This window comes from Lipotes vexillifer, unplaced genomic scaffold (assembly GCF_000442215.2).
Source record: "Lipotes vexillifer unplaced genomic scaffold, Lipotes_vexillifer_v1.1 scaffold835, whole genome shotgun sequence".
NCBI lineage: Eukaryota > Metazoa > Chordata > Mammalia > Artiodactyla > Lipotidae > Lipotes > Lipotes vexillifer.
In genome coordinates, this window is record NW_006774135.1 from 371,079 (window position 1) to 382,779 (window position 11,701).

General features: G+C 67.9%; 2 protein-coding genes across 2 annotated transcripts in view; one reads left to right on the forward strand and one right to left on the reverse strand.

Moving 5' to 3' along the window:
* The first annotated feature begins 5,331 nt into the window (after positions 1–5,331).
* SCNN1D (sodium channel epithelial 1 subunit delta) lies at positions 5,332–8,973 on the forward strand. Its single transcript, XM_007448968.1, is given in 14 exon segments — positions 5,332–5,748; positions 5,750–5,805; positions 6,356–6,467; positions 6,638–6,828; positions 7,005–7,097; positions 7,176–7,290; positions 7,456–7,497; positions 7,499–7,555; positions 7,751–7,813; positions 7,815–7,869; positions 7,972–8,078; positions 8,153–8,325; positions 8,483–8,534; positions 8,638–8,973. Coding segments are annotated over 14 exon segments (1,869 nt in total).
* Positions 8,974–11,262: 2,289 nt separating this feature from the next.
* ACAP3 (ArfGAP with coiled-coil, ankyrin repeat and PH domains 3) overlaps positions 11,263–11,701 on the reverse strand; it is a 13,049-nt gene continuing 12,610 nt past the window's right edge. The window contains 2 exon segments of the mRNA XM_007448912.1: positions 11,263–11,410; positions 11,497–11,607. Of these exon segments, the coding sequence (XP_007448974.1) occupies positions 11,263–11,410; positions 11,497–11,607 (259 nt within the window).

Here is an 11,701-nt window from a genome sequence, read left to right on the forward strand (position 1 = left end):
CGAGGCCAGAGCAGGGAGCGAGAGAGTGGGGCCCGCGCCGCAGAGCTCCACCGCGCCGGGACCGAGCCCACCCCGACCGCCGCCGCTGCCCCCGCCGCCCCCGCCGGCGCCGCCGCCTCCGCCTCCTCCGCTTCTGCTTCCAAGATGGCCGTTCGCGGGGCGGGGGCTATCCATGCTTCCGGTTCCGGGGCGACCTCTCTAGGCGGCCGGGCGGATGTCGCCTGCGTCTCGCAGCCGCCACCCGCCCCAGGAAGCGGAAACAGTAGGCGCATGGGCAGTGGCTTGCAGCCTCGCGGGGCGGGGCCCGAGCCCCTCCGCCCTTCTGGTCGGACAGCCGCGGCCCTCCGGTTGATCCTTCAGCCGCAACGCTGTCTGGCTGGCGGCCCCGGGGAGAGTCAGCGGCCGCAGCGGACCGGGGCCCCCCACCGAGCACGTTCCCCTCCTCACGACCCCCGGCCTTCCGCGGGAAGACAGGTTCGGTTAGAGGGTGATCCCCGCGGTGCCGGCGTGAGCCCAGCCCGACTTCTCTGGGACGCCGACCCTCCCGCCGGCCCCCTTTCTAAAGGATCGGCCCAGTGCGGACTGGGGGGCCCAGTTCTTGTGCCCATTTAACAGGAGAGCGCGGGAGGCACTCTGCGTGCCCGGGCCTCAGTGACCAAACCACCCGGGGCCCTGAGAATCGAGTCCTGGGTGGCCTTGTGTGGCTGCGGTATCGCGTGCGACCCGGAGCCCCGCCAGAACCTGTGCCAGGTGGGGTCAGCCGTGGGAAGCCTGCCCAGCCCCTGCCCAGGGGGAGAGCTGTCCTCATAAAAAGTGTTGCACTGTTTCCCGACCGAATTTTCCACCCAGCCCATCAACAGGGTCATTATGCACCGTGGATGCCGCACTGAGGCTGGCTTTCCGCTCCCACGGCCCCCTCCCTGGCCCTGGGGGAGGGGGAGGCAGAGCAGGGCGGTGGGGCGGCCAGTTCGGAAGGCCCCGGGGGAGCAGAGGGTGCTGCCACTGGGACAGCATCAAGACAGCCCTGACCACGGGGCCTGGAGATGTCGTGTGCACCTCACATCTGCCTTGGGTAACACTGGGGGGCACGTGAGGATGGTACACAGGTGGGGTTCTGGAAAAGGGAGGACTGGGCAGGCCGACACACTACCCTTCCTGGTGAGTGGGGCTGGGGGTGGCCACACAGCCTGTGCCAGTGCCGGCTCGGCTGTGAGGCTGGCGGTGCTCATCAGCCAGGACCCATCCGGAGGGGCCGTCGCTGGGCAGAGCACAGGGCTCCGTGCAGCAGAGCTGCGGTTCAGACCCCAAGTTCTCACCCCTGACCGCGACCCTGACTGCCTCTTGGAATAGACCACCGGTCAACGGGGTAACTGACCACGTGGCGATTGACAGTGGACTCCAAGCCCTGACGGGTGTAGCCGTGGCCGCTGGCAGAGGGCGGGCAGGCGGCCACGCTCACCCCCGAGTCTGGCCCACCCAGGTCACCTCAGGCAGGATTTGAGTGGCCACTGCAGGGCTGGCCCCCGGCCCGGGGCAGAAGCAGAAGGAGTGCCCGTCATCCCTCGGCCCAGCACCAGGCGAGTCGGCCCGTGGGAAGCCAGCCTGCTACGTCTCTGGCCCCCAGTGTCCCCCGGCGCTGGCCCGCCCTCCTCCTGGGGAGGCTGGCAGTCCCCAGGCCCCACCTCCTGCTGCCACGCTCAGGAAATAGCTCAGCCTGCCCTTCACTCCCCCGCCTTCCCCCCCACCCCGGCTCTGCCATCCCCACACGGGGCGGGCCCAGCTGTTTCTAGTTCACGGAGAGTTCTACAAGGGAGGCCACCCTGAGGCGCCAGAGTGTTTCAAGCGCAGGTGTGGGGCAGACCCACGGCCGGACCCTGAGCCCCACACAGGCAGCACCACGCACTCTGCCCGCCGCAGCCGGCCGGAGCCCCCTCTGTGGTGGCAGGAGCCCCTGCCTGCCACTGCGGTCAATGCCTGGGGGATGGAGAGTTTCTGCAGTTGCACCGAGGAGGCCCCTTACCCTCCGGCGGGCATGGACTCCAGATGGTCCAGCTCCAGGGCGGGGAGGATGCCCCCACCTGCCCACCCCGCCAGGAATCCCGCACACACGTGCAGAGCCCATGGGCTCAGACTTCATGTCTGTTGCACTGGAATTCCCCCAGGGCCAACTCTGAGCTGTCCCTGGGGGTGGGGATGCCCACAGGCGTGGAGGTGGAGCCCAGGCACCCGCAGTCTGCAGGGCAGCCCCGGCCTGCAAAGGGACGCCTTGGTGCCTCTAGGTCCAGCCTCGGTGAAGGCCACCACTTGAAGGCTAGGGCCATCCGTCCTTCTGGGGAGAGGGCTGGGGACGGGAGCCCTCCGCCTTTCCCTTCTCTAATCCTTTCAACATACAGCTGTCAAGGGAGCTGGGGAAGCCCTGTCCCGCCCCAGACACCACCTACTGCTCCTCCGGGGACTGGAGGGGCCTGGTGAGGCAGGCGAGGGCACGGGCCCAGAAGGGAGGAGGGGGCTGCTGGCCTCGCTGCCACTGGACGCAGTCTCTGTGTCTCTGCCCTCCCAAAGGCAGGCTCTGGGGTGGCCGCCTCAGGAGGAGGAAGGAGGGGCTCTGACACTGGCCCAGTGATATCAGTTGGTCTCACCTCTGAGCCTCGAGGAAACTCAGTCCCACTTTGTACCTGAGGAAACGGGCTCAGAGAGATTGAGTAACTTGGGCAACGTCATACAGTCGAGTGGCAAAGCTGTGATTCGCACTCACGCCCAGATGAGTCCAGGGCCAGCTCTTCCCCAAGCGTGATTTCCCTCTCCCAGAGGTCTCCTGTGGCCATGTGCCTCCTTCCAAAGCCACGAGGCTGGTGACCTCACGCCTCCTCAGAGCCAAGGCCCCACCAGAAGGGCCTGAGCCGACCCCTCAAGCCTGGGACCAGGCTGAGGGTCCAGTCACTGGGGATGACGAGGCCTCTGGGTCATCCTAGAGCCATGTTGGGTCCCCCGGTGTGTCACCCTGGGGCTGTCCTACCTTCAGCACACTGGCCTCATGCAGCCACACTGAGGCCGAGGGTTTCAGCATCCGAGATGGTGTGTGCCTAGGGTGTGGTGCCATCTTCGTGGGTGGTGCGTGGTCTTAGTATCTCCTGGGAGGCTGAGCTGTAGGCGCCATCTCCCACCTGGGCCCCAGCTCTTTCCCACAGTCTGCGCCTGTCCCAGGGGCTGGGCAGCCAGCCCTGGCAGACCCCTGTGTTCTGGGAATGAACGCCCCTGCCCAGCGACCCTTGGCCACAAACACCTGTGGTCAGAGGCCTGGCAGGTGGAGGTGAGCAGGCATCCTTGCAGGCCAGGCTGGAGTGGACAGGGGAGGGGGCATGCAGGGTCTGCTGCAGCGGGGTCCCTCCTCGCCCTCCAGAAACCTCGGGCCCCTCACCCCAGCCAGGGCCGGGGCCCCAAGCCAGGCGCAAGGAACCGGGGGCAGGAAAGCTTCCCCCCGGGGAAAGACGCCGGTGCCTGCAGCCAAAGGCTTCCCCTTCCAGGACCAGAGCAGGTGTGATTGCCCCCAGCTGGGTCCCTCCCCACCGCCACGTCCCACGCCCAGCCTGTTATAAATAGGAGGCTGCCTGGCCAGCGTTGGGCCACGGCCTGCTTTGTCACCTGCTAGAACCGCCACCAGCACCGCCACTGTCACAGCCACCCAGCATGGGAGGTTGGAGGCACCCACACAGGGAGGCTCCAGCCTCAAGGTCCCAGGGGTGCCTGAGGTGGCCTGTGGCCGGGGCAGTTGGGGCAGGCCATCTCTCCGGGTCTCCCCTGCCTGAAGTGGAGGGGCCACGTCCCACGTGAGAGGGCAGGGGCTCCTGTCCACACCTTCATCACGCCACCCCCACTGACAGAGAGCTTGCTGTGTGTGAGAGGAGTGTGTGTTCGTGCAAGTGTGTGCGTGTGCTGCGTGAAGGGGCCATGCACCCCTGTTCCTGCCGCAGCTGAGGCGTCAGGGACCCGCAGTGCCCACACTCACCCCAGCACATCCGCCCTAGTGTCAGGACCCCGATCCCCATCTCAGGAAACCCTGGAGGTGCCTGAGTCTCCAGAGCCACCCTCCTCCTGCCCCGCCAGCTCCAGCTGGGGTGGGAGGCGGCCGCTACGGAGTCCCAGAGAACCTTCTGGAGCCCCTTTTGCCTCGCCAGTATCACAGGGCTGAGGGTCCTGCCTTCCCTGTGACGGCTCAGTGTGATCACGGGACACACGTGTGGGCAGCGCTCTGTCCCGTGTGGGACCCGCCATCAGCACCCCATGCTGGCATGTGCCCCTGGCCAGGCCACCTCCACAAACCCGAGGCCTGGGCCCCACACAGCTGGCTGGCGCTAGGGTGCCAGCACGTGCCAGCTGAATGCACCAGGCCCTTCCTCTGGCTCAGCCCCCTCCCCAAGCGCCAGCCCAGGCCCCATTAACTGGAGGGACCAGAACCCAGGGGGCTGCACCCCAAGTGTGAGAGACCTAACGATTCAGACCAAGATGGGGACATCGTGGGAAGTCCGCAGTAGGCCCAGGCAGTGACTCAGTGCATGTCCTGGACCGGCAGGCCTGACCTGGTCAGGGCTCCATGGCCCTGCACACTGGGGGACCTGGGTCCCGGGACGCTGGAGCCTCCAGGTGGGAATGGGGACCAGGCAGGCCTCGGGTCCACCTCCTTGCAGCCCTCAGATCCCCACCACGTCTGGCCCATCAGCCTGCTGCCTACTTTTCCAGAAACCCGAGGCCCACGAATGGACCATCCCTGGGGCCTCAGCCCGGTGGACGACGCCCCACCCCGGGCCAGCAGCGCCCACAGGTCTACAGGCCTGAGCCTTAGCCGAGATGTGGCCAGACCTGCCTGGCTCCATCGGCCCCAGTCAAAGTGGCCATGCTGGCCGCTGAGGGTTAGTGGAGGCTGTTGAGGCCCAGAGTCCCGTCAATCCCCAGCGCTGGGCTCTAGGCCCACCCTGAGCAGGTCACCTGGCTGCCCCTCACCAGAGGCCTCTGGCCCACTTGGCAGATGGCAGCAGAGACCCACCCAGCCTCGAGCCCGCCTGCAGACAAGGCCAGGCGTGGCCTGAACACCATGTCCCCTGCTGTCCCTGCCCCACCAACCCGGCTCGGCTCTGGCCATGACAAGACACACCCGCGGAGGCCGCCTGGAGCCCTGCCGGTCATCACAGGGGAGGGCCGCAGCGTCGGTCCCAAGTATGGACCAGCTTCTGATGGGGCCTCTCTTGGGCATCAGCAGGCCGGGCTGGGCCACTGGAGGCTGAGGGACGCGACGGTCCCGGGAGTTCCCAGGGACAGAGAATGGAAGTCGATGGCATGGCCCCGGGTGAGGACACCTGGGTGGGGTCAGACCGGACGGTGGGCTGGGACCCCACTGAGGCTCGCTTCTGGGATTCAGCTGGAGCCATGGCCCAAGCAGCCGGTGGGGGGCCGGGGACCCGAACGTGCCCCCAGCTGCCGCCATCGCCACCACCGCCCCCGCCCGAGGAGGGGCGTGGGGAGAGGCTGGTGGAGCTGCGTGCCTCGTTGAGGGAGCTGGTCGCCACCTTCTGCACCAACGGCACCATCCACGGCGCCATCCGCCTTGTGTGCTCCAGCCAGAACCGCCTCAAGACCGCGTCCTGGGGGCTGCGGCTCGCGCGGGCCCTGGGCGTGCTCTGCTGGCAGCTCGGACTCCTCTTTGGGCAGTACCGGTGCTACCCGGTCATCATGACGGTGTCCGTACACTCGGAGCGCAGCGCAGCGCAAGCTCTTCCTGTCGGTCACCCTGTGCGACATGAACCTGCACTGGTGAGGGTTGCAGCCAGCTTGGGGGCCCCTCCCCACGTGCGGTCACAGCGGGAGCCCCCATCGTGGGCGACTTGCCTTCCCCAGCCCTGAGCCCCGGGAGCGAGCTAAAGGGCAAGTAGAGCCAGCGGAATCTTGGTGTGACCACTGCCACCCGGAGGGACGCTGAGGCGCTGTGCAGCCCGGGGAGGGGGAGGGGAGGGTGGCGGGGGACTTTCCAGAAGGGCAGCGCCCCCCCCCTCCCCCCGCTGAGAAGGGAGCAGGGCAACACTCCAAAGACAGGGAGGGGCCGTGAACGAGCCAGAGGGTGGCGGGGTCCGCGGTGGGCGGGGCAGAGGCAGGCCGGGGATCTGACTTCCCTATGCAGCCCCGGCTCCCGAACCCGCTCCTGGGCTTCTGAGGACGGCGGGGGATGGGGGCCGCTCTGCTCTCCGCGTCACCCAGGTCAGTGCCGTGGGGACCAGCGGGGCTCTCCCCGCAGTGTGCGTGGCTGTCGTGGGGACTCGAGGCCTGGCTGTGACTCTGCTGGCCCCCACCCTGGCCCTGCCCCCAGGCCGCACCCAGCCCGCCGCCCCCTGCGGGCGCTGGACAACTTTGCCCGGGAGAACATCTACTCCTTGTGTGGGTTCAACTTCAGCAACAGCGAGGACGCCCCGGGGGCCGAGGCCCCGGGCCCCGAGCTCGCCTTCCAGCTGGACCGAAGGATCCACCTCCAAGGCTGAGGCCCCTGGGGGGCCAGAACAGAGTGGGCTGCAAACTGGTGAGTGTCCCAGCCCTGGGAGGTCTGCATGGGACGGGGCAGGTCGGAGCCCCACGCTGACCCCGTGCCGCCCAGTGTAACAGCGCCGGTGGCGACTGCATCCAGCAGGCCTACTCCTCCAGCGTGGTGGCCGCCTGGGAGTGGTACCGCTTGCACCGCGTGAACGTTCTGGCCTTGCTGCCTGCTGCCCACGAGGACGGCCACCACAGCCGCGGCAGACACTTTGTCTTCTCCTGCCCCTACAATGGCCAGGGCCACCAGGCCCGGTGAGTGCAGGCGGGTGGCTGCTCACCCCGCCACACCCCATGCAGTGGTCTGCCGGCCCCACGGGGCCCTCCAGAGATAGGGCAGCTGTGGTCCCCTCCCTGCAACCCCGGGGCTGCACACAACAGGGTGATGGGTCAGGGGTATGTGCAGGTCTGAGCGTGGCCCCTGGTTCCAGTCACTTCCAGACCTCCCACCACCCCAGCTACGGCAGCTGCTACACCTTCAACAGTGTCTGGGCCGCGCGGCACCCCGGCATCACCCATGCTGTGTGCCGCCAGCCTGGGCTGGGTGTGGGCGGGGTGTCCAGGCCGGCCTGGCCTCCCCCCCGGCCTCCCCCAGGGGTCAGCCTGGCCCTCGGGATGAAGCAGCAGGATCACCTCCTGCTGCCCACGGGGGCCGGCATCAAAGTCGTGATCCACACGCCCTTCCTGGAGCACCGGAAAAGTTTTTTAACTTATGCAGTGCTGTATGTCAATTATATCTCAAGAAAACTGGGGATAAAAGATATTACTTTTTAAAGACTGTCCTGTGACCAGCCTCAAGGCTCCCGGCCTCCGTGCCCAAACCTGGGGCCTCGGGGGCTCCAGGGCAGGGCGGCAGAACTGAACCGCACCCCCTCCCCCCAGGACAAGGTGCACAGGCTCGGGAGCCCCTGTGGGCACTGCACAGACAGCACGGGGGGGCGTGGACGTGCAGCTGCTGTACACCGTCTCCTGCACCAGGCAGGTGAGGTGGGGCGTGGGGGGGCATGAAGGTGGGGGGGGAGGGGCCCAGGGAGGGGGTTGGGGAGTGGGGGGAGCTAAGGCAAGGAGTGGGAGCCGGGGGGCGGACAGGCCAGTGGGAGGGAGGTGGGCGGGTGGCAGGCCCGGGGGAGGGGCGGCGGTCCTGGACCCACAGCTCCAGTCCCCGCTGTTTCCCCAGGCCTGCCTGGTCTCCTGCTTCCAGCCGCTGATGGTGGAGACCCGCTCCTGCGGCTGCTGCTTCTAAGCCCTGGCCTGCGGGGGCCGAGGACTGCAACTCCGTGCGGCACCCAGCCTGGGGTAGCCCCCACCCCGCCGGCCTGCGTGGGCTGCGAGGGGCAGAGTCCCAGGCTGCCCCGTCAAGGGCAGACCTCCCCACCGCCCCTGGGACGTTCCTGGCAGGTTCCCCCACGACCCCCTCCCCAAGTCACTGCTTCCACTGCCTCTGCAAGGACCTGGAGACCCACCGGCTTCCCTGCGCCTCCCGCTGCCCCCGGCCTTGCAGGGGAGTGGGGAGTGCCGGGGTGGGGTCCGCCCGGAGGCCCCTTGCAGGGATGTGACAGGGTCTGTCTCTCCCAGGGAGCCTTCATGCAAGCTCTCCACTGGGACCTCCAGCTGGCCTTCCTCCAAGTCAGCCGTGAGTCCCGGAAGCCGGGTGAGGCCTCATGGGCAGAGAGCCCTCCCCGGACTGACCTGTGTCCCCAAGGCCCTGCCCTCACACTGCCCCGCAGCGCCCGGGGAGGAGCCGCAGCCACAGTGAGCTTTGCAGGCCCCTGGAGCCCGACCCCCAGGTGGGTGCAGCCCCCTCCTGCTGAGGTCACGTCCCGGCAACCCCCTGCCAAACCCCCTGCCATCCTCGCCCTCCAGCATCCCCAGGGACGGCCCCGCCCCTCTCGCCTGTGCCCCGCCCCAGGAGCAACCTGGCCAAGGTGAACACCTTCTCCCAGGAGCTCAACTACTGCACGGTGGACAGTGGACGAGAACTCCCGTCTACTCGGCCAGCCACCAGGCCGAGCAGCGGGGGTGGGGCAGGGCTGGCGACCGGGCCGCGCCGCTCACCGCCTGCAGCACCCACGTGTGCCGCAGCTGCTTTCAGCCACGGGCAGCCTCTGGAGCCTGTGGTTCGGCTCTTGTGTCCTCTCAGTCGTGGAGATGCTGGAGCTGCTGCTGGACGCCGCGGCCCTTGCCCTGCTGCTGTGCTGCCGCCAGCTCCGCGGGGCTCGGGGCCAGCCCAGGGCAGCCACGGGGGTGCCCGCTCCAAGCCAGAGGCCGGCTGGTGGCCGGGTAGCTGCAGGCATGACATCGAACGCCCGGGGGCCCAGCTCCACCTCCCATGATGTTGCAGGGGCTCCGGCAGGGGTCTTGGCTGGAGGTCATCCCGGTGTGGACCCCGGAAACTCCTGACACCTGAACCAGCCTGCGAGCGGCCTGACCCTGGGAACTGTGGCAGCAGTGGGCTCTCCCGGCTGCCCAGGGCCGGCCAGTCCCGCCCCACAGGGCCCCCCCCACCCCGCCCTGGCCAGCCGAGCCAAACCCGGGGCCCAAGAAGCAGCAGGGGCCCAAGAAGAGCCCGAGGGCGGACAGGCGCCAGGCGCTAGCACATGGGACCTTCTTAGCGCAGCTGCCTGCCTGGCGGTGACCTCACAGGTCTCAGGGAGGCCTGGGGCAGGGAGCAGGGGAGTGTCCCCACCACTCGGCATCCTCGCGTTCAGGGCGTGACGGAGCATCTGCCCGTGTGCAGGAGTGTGCGCGCGTGCATGACGTTGGGGGGGTGCCCCAAGGGAGTGTGTTTGTCTGGTGTCAGCGTCATACATCCACATCTTTCCGAGCATCAACACGTCTGTCTATACCTCCGTGCAGGTGTGTGCAGGCATCGGGCAGAGCCCCCCTCGCTCAGGGCCAGTGGGAGAAAGGGCAGGACCAGGCCCGGGCACTCAGTGACCTGGGCCCGCTTTGCAGTAAAATGGATGACTCTACCTGGTGGCTGGAGTGTGTCCTGCTGCACCCCCCCACTCCCCCCACCCCCGCAGCGAGCTGAATACCTCAGACCACACCCCCACATCCTCAGTCACGGACACGGTGGGAGCTGGGGAACGGGAGGGCATGGGGCCAGAGCTTGCCCAGGGGACAAGGCCACGGCCAGAGCACCCTCGCCAGTTGGTGTCCATCCCAGAGGAGAGCAGAGGGCTCAGGGAATGGGGTATCAGGAGTTGGTTTTAATCAAAGCAGCCCTGGCTTCCGTGAGGCCGCCGGCAAGGGCACTGGGCTCTGGCTTACTACATGCTTTGGGGGCACGACTGGTGCTGTCCCACGCAGGGCCTCCCTTTGGGGAAAGCAGGGGACACAGAGACCCCCCCACCCTGTCCCCAGCCGAGACAGAGCGGAGTGAGGTGGGCGAGGAGAGGTGGCAGGTGCAAGCGGCCGTTTATTAACTGTGATCTGGAACGGAGGCGGGTCCCGCCAGCCAGCCGAGGCCGCAGCAAAGGCCCTGATGCAGGCAGTGGGGCGGGAGGCGGGGGCAGAGCTCAAGCAGGGAGAGAGGAAGGCATTGATTCTGCTCTCTAGGGGTCACAGCCAGCAGGAGAGGGAGCTGGGAGCCCAGTCCACACCCACCTTGCTGCCCGTGGGGCCTCACTGGGCAGTCTTTGCATAGTGAGCAACCAACTGGCCTTGGCCTGGCCGAGGGCCCGAGTTGGGGAGAGGCCCAGCCGGTGCCCCAGGGCTCTGGGAAGGGGAATGCAGAAGGCATCAGAGGGCCCTGGGGAGTGAGCCGAGGCCCCATGGGTCTAGCCGGAGGTTGGAGGGGGGGAGGCTGGCGAGGGGGCAGGGCTGAGCTGCAGGCGCCTCCCCTAGCAGCAGGCAGAGCTGGGGGTCAGAGTGGTCCTTGAGTCCAGAGAAAAGACGTGAGACAAAGTGAGAAGGAGATCATTGTAGAAAACCTCTCAGTCCGTGACAAAGGATGTTGGATGCAGGGGTGGGAAGAGCCACACCCCTGCCACCCGCTGTGGGAAAGGGGGGGGATGGGTGGGGCTACGGGGCACAAGGGCCTGCATGGCCAGCCACACGGCCTCGGGACATCCACACCCAGCCAGGGCTGAGGCCCCAGGCCAGAGCCCCCCAAGCACCCAAGAAGCCCAGCCTGGATGCTGGGGTCACTAAGTGAGGTACGCGGGTTGATTCCCTGGAATGGGCGGCCCCTTCTGCCCTCGCCACATGCTGGTGGCCAGCCACCAGCCCCAGGGCCTAGTGGAGGGGTTCTGGGGGTGTGGGAGGGCCCCTACTAGCAGGTCAGTGTTCTTGGGCAGCAAAGTGGGGGCACAAGGTAACACAGGCCCTGAGGGCAGAGCGGGGCACCAACGGCACAGGCCCCAGGGATAGAGGGGCATGAGGTGACACGGGCCTGGGGGAGCAGAGAGGGGCATGAGGTGATGTGGGGCCTCGAGAGTGATTTGTGACACGAGCCAACCCAGGCCCCCTAGGGAGGGGTCACCCGAGGACACAGAGTCCCTGGGTGGGGTGATGCAGCGCCTCCCAGGGGAGACGTGGAGCTTCAGAAGACTCAGTGCTGGGGTCCTGCTCCGGGCCCTGGGGGTCAGGGCAGCTCCAAGGGGGGCGGAGCAGGCAGCAGGGCTCCAGGAGCTCCGGGGCTCTCAGGAAATGGGCCGGTGGGGGTCCCGCCAAGGCCCTGCCACCCTAGCTCTCATCCAGGTGGAGGCTGATGAACTCCTGGATGCACCTGCGGTACTGGAGCTCGGTGGGGCTGCTGCCAGCCAGGGGTCCCGGCTGGCCGGGGGGTGCCTCGGCCTCACGCATCTCCTCGGCCATGCGCGCCAGACGGAGACTGGATGAGGGAGGGCCACGTGAGGCGCTTCCACCTGCCGCCCACTTCCCGCCGCCTGGCCCCCGCCGCCCCCGTGCTGTGCTCACAGCGTGACGATGTCTGCATTCGCCTCCTGTACCGCGATGCTCAGTGGGTCCTGCTGCGTGTGGTCCAAGGCATGCTGGTCCGCCCCCCGCTTCAAGAACAGGCAGACCTGGCTGAGGGCGGAGGGGCAAGTCGGGGCGGGCCCTGGGCAGGTACTGGCAGGCGACCCAGGCCCACGGGGTTCAAGGGGGGGTGGGGAAGGGGAGG